Genomic DNA, 17,615 nt, shown 5'->3' with positions numbered 1-17,615 from the left:
CTATTTTTAATTTTTTGAGGACCCTTCATACTGTTTTCCATAGTGGCTGCACCAGTTTATATTCCCGCCAACAGTGCAAAAGGGTTCCCTTTTCTCCACATTCTGACAGTTATCTCTTGTCTTTTTGACAAGAGCTTTTCTAATACATGTGAAGTGATATCTCACTGTGGTTTTGATTTGCATTTCCTTGATGATTAGTGATGTTGAGCACCTTTTCATGTATCTGTTGTTCATTTGTTTGTCTTCTTTGGAAAAATGTCTATTTAGTTCCTCTGCCTATTTTATAATGGTATTTTTTTTTTTTTTTTTTTTTTTTTGCTATTGAGTTGTGTGAGTTCTTTATATATTTTGGATATTAACCCCTTATCAGATACATGATTTGCAGATATTTTCTTCCTTTCCATAGGCTGCCTTTTCATTCCATAGGTTGCCATTTCATTGAATTTTTTTCATTTTACAATCTCTTACAAGAATCTACTCAGGACTTCCAGACTAAAACAGATTTATTCCTGCTCTGGTTATGAGTAGGGGGGTTTCGTGTCTTTCTAATGGCAACACTAGCTGAAGAGGAAACTGAGACAGAGAGGGTTTACTGCCCAGTTTATTAGCAGCAAAGGTTACCTGGGTACCTAGCTCTGAGAATTGACTTGGTGGTATTTATGCCACATCACATGGGGATTTATTTGTGTTTTCCTGAGTGTCTAGATGCATCTCAGCTTGAGTTCTGTTACATCTAGGGGTGTGGAAACACTGGATGGAGGAAATGAAAGGGAACTGACTACCCATCCTCTTACCTTGAGCCACAGGCTAACGCTAAGTGCTCTTAGGGGACATAAGCACTCTTCTAATGTAAGCCAGACTTTTCTCCTTTGAACTTCCTGTTGCTTGATCCAAGGAAACTGGATAAATTGAGATATCCGTAGGGCCACTCCTTGAGGCACCTTTCATTAAGAAGTTTGGTGGTGGTCATCGAGATGGCTAAGTAAGGCAACGGCCATATGTTTTATCTTTGCAAAAGCATCATCATCTGAGTAACCCCAGGATAATCCTCTATGAAGAGGAGAGAGTACTCAGGTCCTCAGGGAAGAGAGGGGCCAGTGGGAGGAACACATTTCCCTTTCTTCCGTCTGGCTACATATATACTCACGAGACTGGCAGACATGTTGAATCTAAGGTTAGAATAATCACTTATTTTTGGCAGGTAATAGAGCTGAATCCTGTTTGTCCCTGTGTTCTCCAGAATGAAATATGTGTATAAATAAATGGTGACTGTGATATAGACACAAAATCAAGCAACACATCACTAGCTTGACTAATGCTACAAATTAGTAGCATTGATACTAGGTCCTTATTAACCCAACACAGAGCAATGGATTTTTACGCCTGCTCTCTCAATTAAAAAGATAGTCCTTTTAGAAAAAACACAAAACTCTGTTTTTATGTCCGTCCTTTCCTCAACCTTTGGCTGAAAAATAAATCCCTCTTGTGGATTTTAAATGTTGACTGCTACATAACATGGAAGACAGCTCAGGCCTCGTAGAAACAGCACTTCATCTGGAATCAAAAGGCATTCATTTGAATTCTGGCTCTGCCTCCTGATAATTTGGTCATTTTGGGGAAGTAACCTTTCTGAACCTCCCAGGGTTTTTGCAAATCTAAATGAAATAATTTACATGAAAGTGATTTAGAAAATAAAAATCTTACAAATGTGGCTTAAAAAGCTTAATATCTTATTTATCATCTATGGAATCTACTATAGTACTAGGCTGTGGATTAAACTCCATTGGTCCTTGATAGAATGTGATATGATTCAGCCTCTACTTGGCCTCATGGAACCTTCAGATTAGTTAGAGAAAAGCCGTGGCCACACTGTGATGTCAAGGGAGGGGGTTAAGACGTGTCGTGAAAGACACTGGTGCCAGACTCCCTGCCCTAGGCTCCCAGCTGACAAACAAAACAAAGCAAAACAAAACACAGAAGGCCACGTGCTATAGACAGTATGCTATGATCCAGTTTTTGTAAAATAAATAAGAGCAAAGATGGAAAAAAAAAAAAAAAACACAGAAGGCCAAATGATAAACATAGTACAGAAGAACCCCAAACACAGCCCTCCTTCCCCCCACTGACACGTGGGAGCTGCTTAGGAAGTAGCCCCGTTGGTGCATACTCTATTTCTTTTAGCCAAGAGGCTTCTTAAAAAGACCAAGCCAGATTTGTTGGGCTCTGGGCCTGTAAGATGCCAGGTGGGAGGGTGGGAGGAAATGGGGGCCTGCAGTGGCAGAGGAGAGCAGGGAAGCCAGCTGGTGAGACTGGAGCCAGGAAACTTCCAAGTATACAGGGAGGTTAGGCTGCGGTGTCTTGGGCTATCCCACCGGAAATCGAGCCACGCGGTCATCCTGGGGGTCAGATAGAGGTGCCACGCTGCATACTTCATAGACGAATGCTACAGAGATTTTAGTGGAGTCAAACAAAGAAAAATAGTGGTGGCAGTGTCCAGGAGTTACCTGGCAACTGCTAAATTCCCGCTAGTTCACCTGCCTCCATTTGGGTCAGTGCAGAGATGCTGCGCCCCCTCACTTAAGCCTTTGGGAATCAGGTCAGAGCTATCAGTGTGCTCCTCAAGTCAGCCTGGGTATCTTTAATAAAATAATCTGTTGAATGAGTACTATACGCCAGACCTAGTCTAGTCCTGGAAGATGCAAAGTTGAGTAAGACAAAATGTTTTCAGAAAGCTCACATAGAGGGAGAGAGACAGTCACATGTACAACTCACCACAATAGAGGTCTGCCTGTAACATGAGCTGTGAAGAGAGAGAGATAAGGTAGAAAGGAGGCCAGAAGACTGGGGGCAAGGGAGAGGGGGAGGGGAAAGCTAAACATTAGAGGTGACATTTCAACCTGGCCTTGAAGAAGGAGATCAGCTCGGTGGTTTGTGACCACCTAGAGGGGTGGGATAGGGAGGGTGGGAGGGAGGGAGACGCAAGAGGGAGGAGATATGGGAACATATGTATATGTATAACTGATTCACTTTGTTAGAACGCAGAAACTAACACACCATTGTAAAGCAATTATACTCCAATAAAGATGTTTAAAAACAAAAAAAAAGACTCAGGCAAAAGGTAAGAACAGATTCTGGGCAGTGTGAATTAAACCTTGAGATCCCTCACTGCTTTTTCAGGAACTGTGGAAAGTGTGCTGTGTTTCAAGCATGGCCGTGATGGGCTGCAAGTAGGCAAGAGATAGATCAGATTGATGGGAGGTGAGGTTTGAATGAAAGGTTCAGATCCAGCCGTGAAGGCCTTTGAAGGGTCTGTTAGGTGTTTAGCAGCTGTTGGAGGAGACTGTGGAGGAGGGGAGGATAGAGTAGAGAGAAGAGGGAATTTAGAAGATCTGAGGGTCATGGTTCCTCTTAGTGGCCGGCCACTTAACTCCCCTTAGATTCAGTTTTTGGGTTTGTTTTTTTTTTTTTGAATTTTTGAATGTTATTTTATTTATTTTTTATATAGCAGGTTCTTATTAGTTATCTATTTTATACATATTAGTGTATGTATGTCAATCCCAACCTCCCAATTCATCCCACCACCAAGATTCAGTTTTCTGAGCTGGAAAATGGAGATGCGGGTAATAGTGCAGATGCTAAAAGAAAGATTATTGTGTTCCCCTGCTCATAGCTTGCTTAAATTCTCCTTGTTCAATGTCTTGCTCAAAACATTACCTCCTGCAAAACCCTCTTGGATTCCCCTAGAGCACAGTTGGAAAATGAAGACACATACATGTGAAAATATAAAGAAGGCAGCATATAAATATGCCACTGGGCCGGCAGATATGCAGGGAGCCTGGGCTCTTAGAGCAGACAGGCCTGGGTTCCAAACCTGGCTCCATCTCTTACCTGAACCTGAGCAAGTTGTTTAACTTTTAAATCGAGGCTGAAAATACATGTTCTACCTCCTTCTCATTTTGGTTGTAAAGATTAAATGCACAAAATGGATGCAGGTGCTTGGAAATTAGAAAGTGCTCCATAAATGTCACTCACTGGGGTTATTATTCTCAGTTTGGAAGTGGCAAAATCCAGTGCACGTTTTAGAAAGATAACTGGAATAACTGTGAAATAGATGAAATGAAGGGAAGGGAGATAGGTGGTTGAGAGACCAAGTAGGTGCTATTGCAGTTGTCCAGGCAGGAAAGGATGAGGACCAAGAGGCAGTAAGGATGCAGAGGGAGGCTGGGTCCAAGTGCTATGCTGAAGATAGAACCAACAGAACAATAGCATTCGTCAGACAGGAAGGATAGAAAGAAGACAAAGAACCAAAGGTAGGAACTTTGGTAGATGGTGACGCCATGAACCAAGCTAGCTGTTCGTTACTTTCTAATTGCTGAAATCCAGAGGGGCAGGTGAAAAAAGGAGGTGTCCCAGGGCTTAAGTTCTGTTACCCTGACTCTCGCTGGCCCTGCTCAACTCTTCCTTCCCCCACAGCAGCCTTAGGAGAACCCACCGAGCTTGAAACCAAGCCCAGGAGAACTTCCCCTGCCCATGTGCCTTGTCCCCATGCCCTTAGCCTGATTGTGACCATTGTAAGGTGTCTGTGCCCGAGGAATCCCTCTCTATCTTGGAAGGAGGGGCTGTATGAGACCCAAACCGGTACATCCCTCTGCCTCACAGTAGACTGGCGCCTCTCCTTTCCCTGCACCGGGGCTGGGGCACGTCCCTCAGCCCCTGGCTCATTTTCTCCTCCCTGGACATGAGGGAGTAGGTGGCAGGACCCACAGTGGGTGCTAGACTCTCTTATCTTCAGGCTGTTGCTCTTTATGGACGGGGAACACCTTGAATAAGTGGATCAGCTTCCAGGGCAGTAGGAGAGTGCGTGAGCCGTGGCTGGGAGGCACTACGCTAGCAAGGGGTGTTCCGGCTGGAAGGGTGTTTGGTGATGAGACGGGCATTGGTGCAGAGGTGGTATCCGGAGGGGCCTGTTAGCAAATGAATATTTCTTGATCCCCATTTGTTCACTCGTTGAATCTGATCATCTTCCTCTCTGCCGGGGAACCCTCGTTCCTCTTCTGTCTTCTTTTTCCCATGGAGCTTCCGTTTTTGTTTTGTTTTGGTTTTGTTTTTTTTTAATCATCTTGACCAGAGTGGCTCTGGTCCCCTGTGTCTGTTAGTGGGCTCTGTCTTATCTCTGACCCTCATGCTGTCTCATTTGCCCCTCCACACCACCCCATCTTCCTACTGTCTTTCTACTGGCGCCATGTGCCCTTCCTGTGTCCTTAGCTTTCTTGTTTAATCTCGACCAGCCATCTTCAAACAGCATTTCAGCCCTTCTAGGCCTCAGTGTCGTGGTCTTCCATGGCAGCCCATACTGATCACCACAGGGTACAGGCCACCAGGGGAAGCACAGCATTATGGGTAGAGTTCAGATCCCAGCAAGTCACCTCTCTCCCCTAAACCTTGATTTCCCCGTCTGTTAACTAGGAATTTTAATAGTGCTTACCTCGTAGGGTGATTTTGAGGAGTAAATGAGTTAATGGGTATGAAGAACTTCATATAGGCTGGCACGTAATCATCAGTCAATGTACATTAGTCACTGTTGTTATTAAGAGCAGAAAGGGTAGCTGGGCCCCTCAGAGGGTGAAGGGCTTCTGTTGTAGCCGGAGAGACATAACGTAGCATTCTGGAAGCTAGCTGGTCACGTTACTAAGTCAATACCTTTCAAAATAGAGCAAGCAGAGAGCATTGGTGCTGACTGGAATGAAACTGATCTGCGAAGGCTTCCTGCAGGAGGCTGAACGAAGTGCATTTCTGTGCAACCTTGTAAGGAGATCCCCGTTGCAGCCTGGGACAAAGGAAATGGGGTATACACAGTGCCTGTTCAAACATGCTCTCCCTCCTGCTTGTTTCACCCTTTCTTTTAGTCATGGCACTGCCCAAACCTAGTGAATCTTATCTGCTTTGTCCACAGGGAATTTGCCAAAGAGAGAGAGAGAGTGGAGAACCGGAGAGCTTTCATGAAACTGCGGCGCCAGCAGCAGATCGAGCGTGAGCTGAATGGGTACCGCGCGTGGATAGACAAAGCAGGTAAGGCCTGGGGGCTGGAGGAGGTTGGTGATGGGCTGCCCAGACATCAGGGACCTGCCCCAGTTCCCACTCCCAATACTTGCATTCAAAGGGGCAGCCTAGACCAGAGCAGAGAGAAGCTCGAGATGACTTGTTGGCTTTTTGGATTCCCCGCTGGTCCCTTTTTCTCCCTCTGGAGTCTGTCCCAGTTCTTCAGCCAAACGCCTTTCACGAGGCAGGCATTTTAGCAAGGTGAACTGAGTAAAAGGTGACATAACCCATGAGTTTGGGCTGATGACATTCTACACTACTACTGTTACTACTACTACTAACAGCCTGTTCATTCCACAAATATTTATTGAGAGCTTACTTTGTGCCAAGTCCTGTTCTAGGCACTTAGGGTACAGCAATGAGCCAGAGTTCTACTTTTTTTTTTTTTTTTTTTTTGGATCATGCCACGTGGCTTTCAGGATCTTAGTTCCCCAACCAGGGATTGAACCCGGCCCCCCCACCCACCGCAGTGAAAGTGCTGAGTCCTAACCACTGGACTGCTGGAGAATTCCCCCAGAGCTCTACTCTTGTGGAGCTCATGACCCTGTAGCTGGGGAAGGCAACGATGAACAAAATAATTACTTTTGATAAGGTGATAAGTACAGTGAAAACAGATCAGGGTAGGGTTAGGGGTTTAGGGTAGGTTGCAGTCTTAAATGGAGGGTCAGGGTAGACCCGTGTGAGGAGAGATTCGAAAGAGATGAGGGCGTGAGCCACAGGGAGTTCTGAGGGAAGAAGACCCCAGTGCCCAGGCTCTAATGTGGGAGGGGCCAGGAGCCCTCCAGGAATAGCAGGAGGTGTGAGCAGGGGAAGGTGTCGAGAGTAAGGATGAGGGCAGCTGTGGTGGGAGCAGAGGCAGTAGATTGTGTATGACCTTTACGGGCCACTGTAAAGTTTGGGACTTTCCGGTGGATGAGGCAAGAACCACAGGAGGGTCTTGAGCAGAGAAGGGACATGCTCTGTTTAAGATTTTGAAGGAGCACTTGGTTGCTGCACTGAGAACAGACAGTAGGAAGACAAGGCCAGAAGCAGGGAGGCCGATTGTGAGGCCACTGCAGTAAGGCAGCTAATAGATGATGGTGAGAATTGGTGTTCGCTGTTCCCTGCACTGTCATCAGCTCCTCACTCTGGCTCAGCCTCGGGAAAAATTCTTGCCCAGCCCCGAGGATAGGTCCAGATTTATCCCGATTTCATTAACCCACAGAGCCCCCAGATGCAAGTTCGACTGTGGCTCTGCTGCTTATGAGGGACATCAATCACCCCACATCTGTCAGTAAAAAGGATGTATTTGATTTCCGTATTATTTGAAAGGTTGCGTTGCATTGGTGTTGTATATCTTCCCGAGCAAAAGACTAAACTGTTCTTTAATTAAAAGAAAATACACATGATAGTCAGCATCTTTGCTGTATTCCTGGTAGAAAGCAGAGAACAAAGAGGTCTCTCTGGACAAATTTGGAATAGGATTGGATACTTAGGTGCCTGACCCTTATTCTTCTCTAAGCTTTGGAATGATGCTATGACGCTTATTCAGATCACAGCACACAAAAGCTCTCAGTTCAGGAGTCAACTTTGGATTATCTTTCAGGGGTGAGAGGGCATGTGTGGTGGAAAGTGCCACGTCAAAGCCAGATAAAAGCCACGTCTCATTTGGGACTATCTGCATTGCTTTGCTGCTTCTGGAAGCAGGAGCCATGAGAGCGGTGACTGTACTTCCATTTTGCCCTTTCTCCTCTGAGGCTCTTGTGTGGAGGTGAATGTGAATCTCCCCTCCCTCTTCCTGGAACAGTATCTCAGCAGATTTGCCTCCAGGCCAGGCCGGCAGCTTGAAGTTCCCAACTGCCCTTGGCTTCCTGGGCAGGGGAGCCGTCTGACAGACCACCCTAGCGAGTAGGCTGGCAGCAGAGCTGGAAGACAACCCTCCCTACCCTTGCCCCGGCCCTGCTCGGGGTCAGGCAGCCCGGTATGCCGCTCTTTGGGGCTCTGCTTTTCAGTCGCATGCAGAATCCCAAGGCTCCACTTTCTTCCAGTTGGCAAAGCCAGCACTCTCCTTCTCAGCAAAAAAAGACGCACCGCGACGTCAAATTGTGCTTCCTGGCCCTTCCCTTTACAAGTGGAGCGTGAGTGATTCAGAGACATATGGGTTACATTTGCCTGGAAAGACATGCTCAAGTTCGAAAGCGAACTTGGCAAGAGGCATGGGGGGGGATGGGAAGGCCGTTCCAGCCCATCCAGAGTCCTCGAGCGCTTCCCAGAGGTACTCAGCAGCACCATACACCGTCCGTCTGCCTTGGGGGTCCTCAGATCTGCTGATCCCAAAGCCCCGACACTGCACAGAACGAAAAAGACTCTCTGGCTGAGGTCGTTCATGTTGCTATGAGGTATTTTAACAAGTACCTAATTTTAAAAGGATGCCCTCCAAAAGCAAGTGCTATTAATGACTTTAAAACCCTCTTTGTCCTCATCAAGGAGCAGCCCACCAATAACACTTAACCTGTCAACTTAGTTTTGCCGGAGGGCTGTACTTAAAAAAGAAAGCTAAATGTTATGACTTTATAATGGCCATCCCGCATGGTACCCTCCGAGCCTCAAAATGTTCCCCTCCCTGGGAAATACATTATATGCTCTCAGTTTTCTATGCAGGTGGAATTATGGTAATAACTTTACCCTCTTATGCCTGTCCTTTTACTTGTTAGAAGTGCTTAAATTAAAGCATTGCTTCATAGACCCTGCTGCAAGCGTTTCCCCAGCAGCTGGGATCTTAGATTGCTGGGACCTCCAGCTCCCTCGCCTGTGGCTGAGACAGGGGCGGGGATCAGAACTCATCCACACCACTCCCAATAGTTGGGCTCAGAATCCCAGCACACACGGGACAGAAGGGCTGTTTTGTTGATAAGTTTGGAGGGATGTCAGTGAGGCATATTCTGATAAGTCTTAGCAGAAAATAGTATCCTGCCGATGATGACGCCGCTGTGGAGTACAGGCTGCTCCTGGGGAGGCCGAGAGGGGCGTCCAGGGGACTGAGTGGTTGTTTTCCAAACGCCAACAACCAAATACATCGTCCCAATGCCGACCAGGCCTTCCACTCTCTGACACCAGTTGGGGTGTCCAACAATTCAACTCAATTCTGACGCGAAGTTAGTGCAGACACCACAGGTGAAAGGCTCCATCCCACAAGCCTGCCTCTGCTTTACGCACCAGCCACGGGGGGGTCCCCAGGTGACCTGCACCTCTTCCCTGCTGACTAGAATTTCAGAGGGCTCCAAGTTTGATAATTAGTTAGAATGACTTACAGAACTCAGGAAAAACTACCACCAGTTTATTATGAAGGTTACAAGTCAGTAACAGCCAAATGGAAGAGATACACGGGGTAAGGTATGAGGGTGGCGTTTGGGGGGCATGCAGATCCCACATGCCCTCTCCAGGCACTTAACCCTCCCAGTACCCTGATATGCTCACCAACCCATAAGCACCCCGGGCCCCGTCGTGTAGGGTTTTTATGGAGGTTTTACGTAGACATGATTGATTAAATCATTGACCATTGGTAATTGAATAGTCTCAAGACCCTCTCCCCTCCTGCGAGGTGGGAGGGGGATGAGACTGAAAGTTACAACCTTCTAATCATGTGGTTGGTTTTTGGGGGAAACCAGCCCCCATCCTTACACTAACTAGGCCTCTCCCACAGTGAGTCATCTCATTAGCGCACAAAAGACAGTAAATTCCAAGCGTTTGGAAGCTCTGTGCCAGGAAGGTGGACAGAAACCAAATATTTATATTTTATTATATCACAGGGACAAATTCATGATAGGCCCAAGCCTCTTCAGCGCAAGCTCTGCTCAGCTAGGCAGGATGGAAGTGGTGGCGGGGAGAGGAGGCAAGCCCATAAGCCCTGCTCCTCTCTTTGGGGTGGCTGTGAGAATCTTCCTCCGCCCCTTCCTTAAAGGAGTAGGCTAGAACCCAAAACACGGTCTCACCTTCAGAATGAAGGGGTAAGGTGTTATGACCTGGGGGCTGCGGACAAGCAAAATTAAGGGAGCTCCTGCTGCTAGAAAAGGTTTAAGGAACCTGGATAAAAGAAAAAAACAGAAATGGAAATTTGTCATTCTTATCAATTTAGGGGATTTTAGTTAAAAAGATCAGCTTTCGCTCTCAGGGCTATTCTCCTGAACAGTGTATCAGAGACAGAGCTGAATCTTACCGATCACCCACCAACACCCCCTCACTGAAGACCTTCCTTTCTGTTCTGACCTTCGGGTGCTCCCTTCATGACCTTTGATGTCTTGCTGATGCCTGTGACCAGCTCTGAACTCTTTGCTCTCTCTCTGTTGCCCTGGAGCCAGAGCCGTTCCTGAGGGATTTTCATGTTGCAAAGTAATTTGGCATTTACCGATAATTTACTAAACCATTTGTTTCCATATAGAGGAAGTCATGCTCGCTGAAGAAAATAAAAATGCTGGAACGTCAGCCTTAGAAGGTAAGGAAGTGCTCCAGGGCCTCATTCCTTTCGCATTTGCCCCCTCTTCTGCAGAGGCAATCTCTCTTGATCAAAAGAGGAGAAAGAAAGAAAAGAGGGGCGCTCTGGGATTTGAAACGCAAGTCTCTCTGTCATAAAATCCCTCATGCTTTAAAATGAAGGGAACTGAGTCATGGATTTAAATGTTTTTTAAAGTGATGAAAATGAAATCCAAGAGTTGCTTTGTTCCAGGGCGTGTGCTTGATACGGGCAGTGAAAAAGCCATCATACAACCAATGGCACAGAAAGGGATCTTCTTTGACAATTTGTGGGGATCATCTTGGGACCACTTTCATTGGCAGGAAGTGACATTGTTTATGAAGAACCAGAACAAATAGATACGGAGTACCTGTTACCTACTGCATTTAGATAAGCTCTAGCAAGGCTTCGGGAGCCTTGTCCCATGGGATTCAAGAGCCTCGTGTGTCAGAGGTGCTGCTGACTTCACTAACCCTGGCTCGGGTATTTAAAGGCAGGCGCCTGTGTCAGAGGGGCCTCTTGCCCACAGTCCTCAGTTCTGACCAGACTGATCCGGTTGTTCTTGTGTCCTCTCCCTGGCCTCCGCCTTCCCCGGTGTAGTGCTCCGAAGGGCAACCATCAAAAGGAGCCGGACGGAGGCCATGACGCGGGACTCCAGCGACGAGCACTGTGTCGACATCTCCTCTGTGGGTGAGTGGAGGCTGTCAGATCTCCTTTCACTGCTCTGAACCTCCTCTGAAAGGGAACATCCTGTCTTTGGAGAAACACCACCAGGAGGAAGGGAGGCCAAAGAATCCAGAACTTTGGGATGTAATTAGGAAAAGGCGTTGGAATCTAATCTAGTTGACAATGACTTACAGAAAAAGATGGACCAGGGGATACTGTTATGTGAAACATGGGGCTTAGGGCCAAGAATCCAACCCAGATTCTTCGAGTGTGGCAGATGTATCCCATCGGCATATATATCCTATCTCTCCTGGATGTGATAATGAGAACCCACTTTGGGAAATTGTTCAGAGGATCCTGAGGACACCCATTTGAGAACCTGCAATCATTTGCTTAATCATAGTAGCATCTACCTACTTCCATCGCCTGCTTCCATGTGATACTTAAACAAATTCCTACTGACAACCCTTTAACATGACTGGTGTTCAACCTCAGGTTCCCTTAGAGATTCTGGCTGATGGCAGATTTTCTCCTCCCCAGATAAAAGGGAAGGGTCTGACTTCATCCTCCAAAGCAGAAGAGGCGTACAGAGCTCATCGCTGCTTTAGGCTTCCAGTGGCAGAAAAATCACAAATGCGGCAGGATGATTCCAGTGCCTGAAGCATATTTAAAAAGAAAAGCCAGAGAGAAGCCCAATCTGTTACAGACATAAACACGATCCTGTTAGGATTCAAGATACCGGCTGGATACCTGGTGTCCTGCCTGGGGAATCTTTCCGTTTCCTAGGACTGAGGGTGCCCAGAGGAAAAGCAGGGTCCCCTGCTGTGCCGTGGAAACTCTTAGCTCATAACACGTGGCAGTACCCTAGCCCTGGGACCAAAGCTGCCCACCTTGCCCTGCGAATACCTGCTTGCCACGGAGGGTGATGTCCTTTGCAGCCTCATTCTTCCTCCTTACTTCTCCCACTTAGGCACACCCCTCGCCCGAGCCAGCATCAAGAGTACAAAGGTGGACGGGGCCTCCTACTTCCGGCACAAGGAGCGGCTTCTGCGTATCTCTATCCGCCACATGGTTAAATCCCAGGTGTTTTATTGGATTGTGCTGAGCCTTGTGGCTCTCAACACCGCCTGTGTGGCCATCGTCCATCACAACCAGCCCCAGTGGCTCACCCACCTCCTCTGTAAGTGAATGGTGACTACTGGCCTTCACGGCAGCAGCTCAATTGGGGTGTGAATGTCAAGAGAGCAAGGTGTCACGTGGGCCTGGCAGTGGGCCTGCCCACCCAGAGTTCTGCCTCTCCACCACGTTGTGACCGAGGCCAGAGCTGTCCTCAAGGGGTCGGGGTTATCACACGACCATTCCTAGCTGTCATTCGTTATTGAATCAGATCAACAAATCTTTGCTGATGAGTCAACAAGATGGTGTTACACCTTGGGTAGCCTGAGGCCAGCTTAGTGCCTTAAGTAGGCTCAGGGTGTCTTGGTCACCAAAGTCCTAGGGAAAAAGTTCCTAGGGAAATGGATACCTTCAATAGACCAGAAAGGAAACGTATAGGTCAGCTCTGGGTAAGGCTGCCGCTGGGCGCGAGTGAGGCTCCCAGAGGCTGTCACTGCCGGGAGTGTGGAGAGCGAATCCAGCTCTTTCATCAAAGCCATGCTTAAGCCCTTTCTCTCTCTCCTGAGAGCCATCTACCATTTGAAGGGCAATGACAAAGCCACCTGTCAAGAGAGCAAAGCTGACCTGTGGAGTGTGCCCGGGACTCGTTCTGGGTCTGAGCGTTTTCAGACTCCATTAGGTTTTGCCTGGCACTGAGCTGGCGTGGTCACTGAAAGTCCCGCTTGTGTAGGTCCTGCTGCTGTGGAGGGTTCCTCTGTAGGTGGGGCGATTGGACCGGGGAGGGCAGAAGCCCGTGCCATCCGTGGAACCAACGCTTCTGCCTTTAATGCTTTCAGACTATGCAGAATTTTTGTTTCTGGGACTCTTCCTCCTGGAGATGTCCCTGAAGATGTACGGCATGGGGCCTCGCCTTTATTTTCACTCTTCGTTCAACTGCTTTGATTTCGGGGTAAGTGCTCTGGAGCCCGCCCATCCTTCTGCCAGGTGTTGCTATGCCGTGGTTTGAGATAAGCAGCTTGCTCCGGGGCTCTCGGCGTGAAGCACTGAAATCAGAATTTATAAAAGGGGAATAGATAGGATTAGCAAAAGGGAGGTCAGGAATGAGTGAATCCTTGCCGTACTAGGGTCTGTTCGGGTCTTTTAAATGCTCTTTTATTTTTAATGTTTTTAATGTTTTAATGTTTTACTGAATGGTAACACACATACCATAGAGTAAACACTTGGGTAAATTTTACAAAGCTACCCATAGCCAAAGTTTTGAACCACTTATTATCTTGGGGGAAGCCTGGGGGAGAAGGACAAAAGACTTGATTCCAGAAGGTGGTTCAATCAAAAATGAGCAACTTATATATTTATTTTTTGAGTTCACTTTAAAATTGGGAAAATTATCTGGGTACACCCTTAAACATTCACGCACATATGCACATACACGCTCGTGTATTAGCAAGTCCCCACATAGACTACTTCACCCAGTGTCCACTTTCCTAAATGATATTGATATATAAATGTGTGCGTTACTGACAGTCTTCAAGGTGCTTTCACATACATATTTGTCCTCCACTGCTTGCAGGGGTCCGATGTCCACGATGTTAGGTGCTGGGAGTTAGGCTGCCCGTTTACACATGAGTAAATAGGAGACCTCGTGGGCAAGTTCACACAGCCAGTTAGCAGCAGAAGTAGGTTTCAAAACTTTGGGTTCCTGAACCATCTCTCTTTCTGCCAAACCTACTTCTTTTTCTGCCAAATCTCCAGTTAGGTGCTAACGATTCTGAGCCCTTGCCAATCTGCATTTTAACTTGGAACATATGCTTCTGGGTACAGGCAATTTTCAGGCATAATAACTAGTGAAAGACCATTTTCACCTTAGTTCCCTTATGTACATACTTTTCAGCATTGCTGTGAGAATTCATTTTTGTTCTTTCTCCTAGTGCAATGTGTGGAATATAGTAGGCTTTCAATAAACACATAATTAAAGCGTAAAACAAATTGGATGGTTGATTTGACGTTGCTATTTCTATAGCAGTCAGATTCTACGCCACCAAATAGTACCATCACGTTGGGGTATGGGGTCCTGAGTGACTGAAAGATACTTCACGTACAGGTGACTGAAACATTCTCGTTAGCACTAAATTCTAGGACAATGAGAGAACGTGGATCTTCTCAGAGGTTTTTGTATTGGAATGCAACGTGTATTAATTTAAACTTGTTTTCTCATTTGAGGACCACTCTTTTGTCTGTTCAAGGTGTTATAAGAACAGTATGGCTGTCAGATGTGTGCAGAAGTGGTGAATGACTACTGCAGTTTTCACAAAGGACAGAACAGCAGTCAGTAAAGCAATCTGTAGTATGAAGGAGGAAATTTAGCAAGGGGAGTGGGGAGCAGTGGGGAGAGAGGTGGCAGAGTCTTGTTTCTCCTTGGCAGCCTTCACAAACAGGTGGTCCTGTTGCAGGTGGGCTGGGTGGGGGAGGGGGGAGTTTGAATTTCACAACGGCCCAGTGAGAGCTGTTGGTTGCGGAATACAAGATTGCTCCTCTCTCCTCTTCCTCATTCACCTCCTCCTCCTCTTCCTCTTCTCACCGTGGCTGGGTTTGGCTCTTTAGGTCACAGTGGGCAGCATCTTTGAAGTGGTCTGGGCGATCTTCAGACCTGGTACATCTTTTGGAATCAGTGTCTTGCGAGCTCTCCGGCTTCTAAGAATATTTAAAATAACCAAGTAAGTGATCAGAATCTAGACTCTTCCCAACCACCTTCGAGAGTGGACGCTTCTCTCTGCCTTATTATATTTATTTCCTTCCATCCCCACATGCCCTTACCACATGATCCCCTTTCTGACTCCACCCCACACTCCGTTCTCCAGTTCCTTCTTCTTCTCCGAAGATTAAACCAGAAAAATGCCCATGGTGCCATATCCTGTGCCACATTCCCAAGGGAGCCACATTATTGCTGTCATCTCTCCTTCCTACAAGTATGCAGATGCGGCTTATCTCATAGACCACCAGGCAGATGCCCAGCTGTGCATGGAGATAATTTGGTATTTAGCGTTCACTGCTGTAATGCTGTCTGGGTGTTTTGTAGGTATTGGGCATCCCTCCGGAATTTGGTGGTCTCCTTGATGAGTTCCATGAAGTCAATCATCAGTTTGCTCTTCCTTCTCTTCCTCTTCATCGTTGTCTTTGCTCTCCTAGGAATGCAGCTGTTTGGAGGCAGGTAAGCACCAATGAACTCTGCATCCAAAGGAGCCTCAAAACCTAGACTTCAACCTGTGAGCGCTGGGGTCACTAATTTTTTTTTTTTTTTTTTTTTGCGGTACGCGGGCCTCTCACTGTTGTGGCCTCTCCCGTTGCGGAGCACAAGCTCCGGATGCGCAGGCTCAGCGGCCATGGCTCACGGGCCCAGCCGCTCCGCGGCATGTGGGATCTTCCCGGACCGGGGCACGAACCCGTGTCCCCTGCATCGGCAGGCGGACTCTCAACCACTGCGCCACCAGGGAAGCCCTGGGGTCACTAATTTGATTGCCATGTTAACTATCTCGTTTGTTCGTGTCTGTGGCTCAGATCAACCACGAGCATGTGTGTGGAACAGATATCTCTGTTTTTAATCCGTTCACACTGTACAGGGTTCTTACTGAGGGGACCCCTCTCTCTGGAGCTGTCCCTGAAAGGTACAGCCTGGGGCTTTGTAACTCAGGATCAGCCCAGACCCCGTCCCATTACCAGGGCCCTTCAAGTGCACAGTCCCCCAGTAGTAGTCACTAAAACTGTCTTCATAAGTTACTGGGATGAGGGGAGAGTAGGGCACAGGGGGATGTGGAGAAAGGGGAAAAGTAGTGATGAAAACGGCATAATCTCGGGAAAGGAAAACTTGGTCATTTCATTCTCTCTGAATTTCCTTTTTCAGGTTCAACTTTAATGATGGGACTCCTTCAGCAAACTTTGACACCTTCCCTGCAGCCATCATGACTGTATTCCAGGTATGAGACGTTAAAAAATGTTACTTGGGATCCCTTGGTGCACACACTATAAAATGATGTGTTAAGAGAATTCTCCCTTTCCTCTCCAAGCTCCTCTCAGGCAGCTGGGTACTCTTGCTTATTGAGTAATCATCACCACTATAATTCCTAGCATTTCTATAGCTATGTCCTTACCAATAATAAAAGAGCTCTATTGTGATGACCTCATTGGCTTTCTCCTTACACTTGTGAGTTTGCAAGAGATGTTAGTCAAAGTCATTCAGCAAGATCGCATTTCTGGTTTTATGAAATTGGAAGTATCTTCAAACCCACGTGTGCATTTAAAGAAGCATCTTTTCCACACACCACCCCCCCCAAAAAATTTTTTTTTAAATCATGGGGGAAACTCAAAATCAATAATGTCTAAGAGCTAAAGGAGAACACTATTTAGCCAGAATCTGAGGCTGAACCAGAACCCAGGTTTCCAGAACTGGAGCCCATGAGGCCCTTTCCAATAATGCTGCTGTCTCAGGAACTGTATCTTGGCAGCTCCTGGGGACAGTCAGGCAGTGACCAGACCACCTCATCTGTGTGATTCCCACAGGCCGGGCAAAGCTGATGTTTGGGTCAGGGTGGGGCGACTCTGTATTTTGAGGAATAGAATCTTTCCTTTTGATGTTCTCCTTCTGTTTTCAATGTCTCTTACGTATCAGAAGGAAGTTGAGGATTATTCATGGCCGTGACACTTTTTTCTCTCTCGCAGGATAATCAAGCAAGGGGTAGATGGAAAAGACCCAGGCCCAGAATTTTCCCCCTTCCGCTGACCCCATTTTCTCATCCAACTCAGGTCTCTGATTTGCCTGTTGTTTGCTTTGCTTAGATCCTGACGGGTGAGGACTGGAATGAGGTGATGTACAATGGGATCCGCTCCCAGGGTGGGGTCAGCTCAGGCATGTGGTCAGCTATCTATTTCATTGTGCTCACCTTGTTTGGAAACTGTATCCTTTCTAAAAGGCTTCTCTTGGGCTGCCTGCAGGGACCAGCATGTGAGGAGGAGGAGGTGATGGTAGTGGTGCTGATGGTGGTAATAGTGGGGGGCGGGGTAGCACTGGGGTGACCATTGCTAGGTGTACTAAGAGGCACAAGGATCCCGATCTAAGGAGCATCTGCTAGTTGGGTAAAGAAGATAAATATAAGCAAGTATCATCCAAATGATCAGATATCATAATATCCAAGTTATCAGATTATCATCACAAATAAAAACATATGAGTCTGTTACAGTAAATGGTTGGAGA

General features: G+C 47.1%; 1 protein-coding gene across 3 annotated transcripts in view; it reads left to right on the top strand.

Moving 5' to 3' along the window:
• CACNA1E (calcium voltage-gated channel subunit alpha1 E) overlaps positions 1-17,615 on the top strand; it is a gene marked incomplete at both ends in the record, with an annotated part of 298,648 nt that overhangs the window by 208,111 nt on the left and 72,922 nt on the right. For all 3 annotated transcript variants that reach the window (XM_082833819.1, XM_082833821.1, XM_082833820.1), the window contains 9 exons: positions 5,954-6,069; positions 10,517-10,570; positions 11,189-11,278; positions 12,225-12,434; positions 13,207-13,319; positions 14,972-15,084; positions 15,447-15,578; positions 16,269-16,341; positions 17,201-17,318. In XM_082833819.1, the coding sequence (XP_082689945.1) occupies positions 5,954-6,069; positions 10,517-10,570; positions 11,189-11,278; positions 12,225-12,434; positions 13,207-13,319; positions 14,972-15,084; positions 15,447-15,578; positions 16,269-16,341; positions 17,201-17,318 (1,019 nt within the window). The remainder of the gene's footprint in view (positions 1-5,953; positions 6,070-10,516; positions 10,571-11,188; positions 11,279-12,224; positions 12,435-13,206; positions 13,320-14,971; positions 15,085-15,446; positions 15,579-16,268; positions 16,342-17,200; positions 17,319-17,615) is intronic.

This window comes from Leucopleurus acutus, assembly GCF_964270905.1.
Source record: "Leucopleurus acutus genome assembly, chromosome: 2".
Classification (NCBI taxonomy): Eukaryota; Metazoa; Chordata; class Mammalia; order Artiodactyla; family Delphinidae; genus Leucopleurus; species Leucopleurus acutus.
Note: the sequence above shows the minus strand (reverse complement) of the source record. Positions and strands in the feature narration are given on the sequence as shown.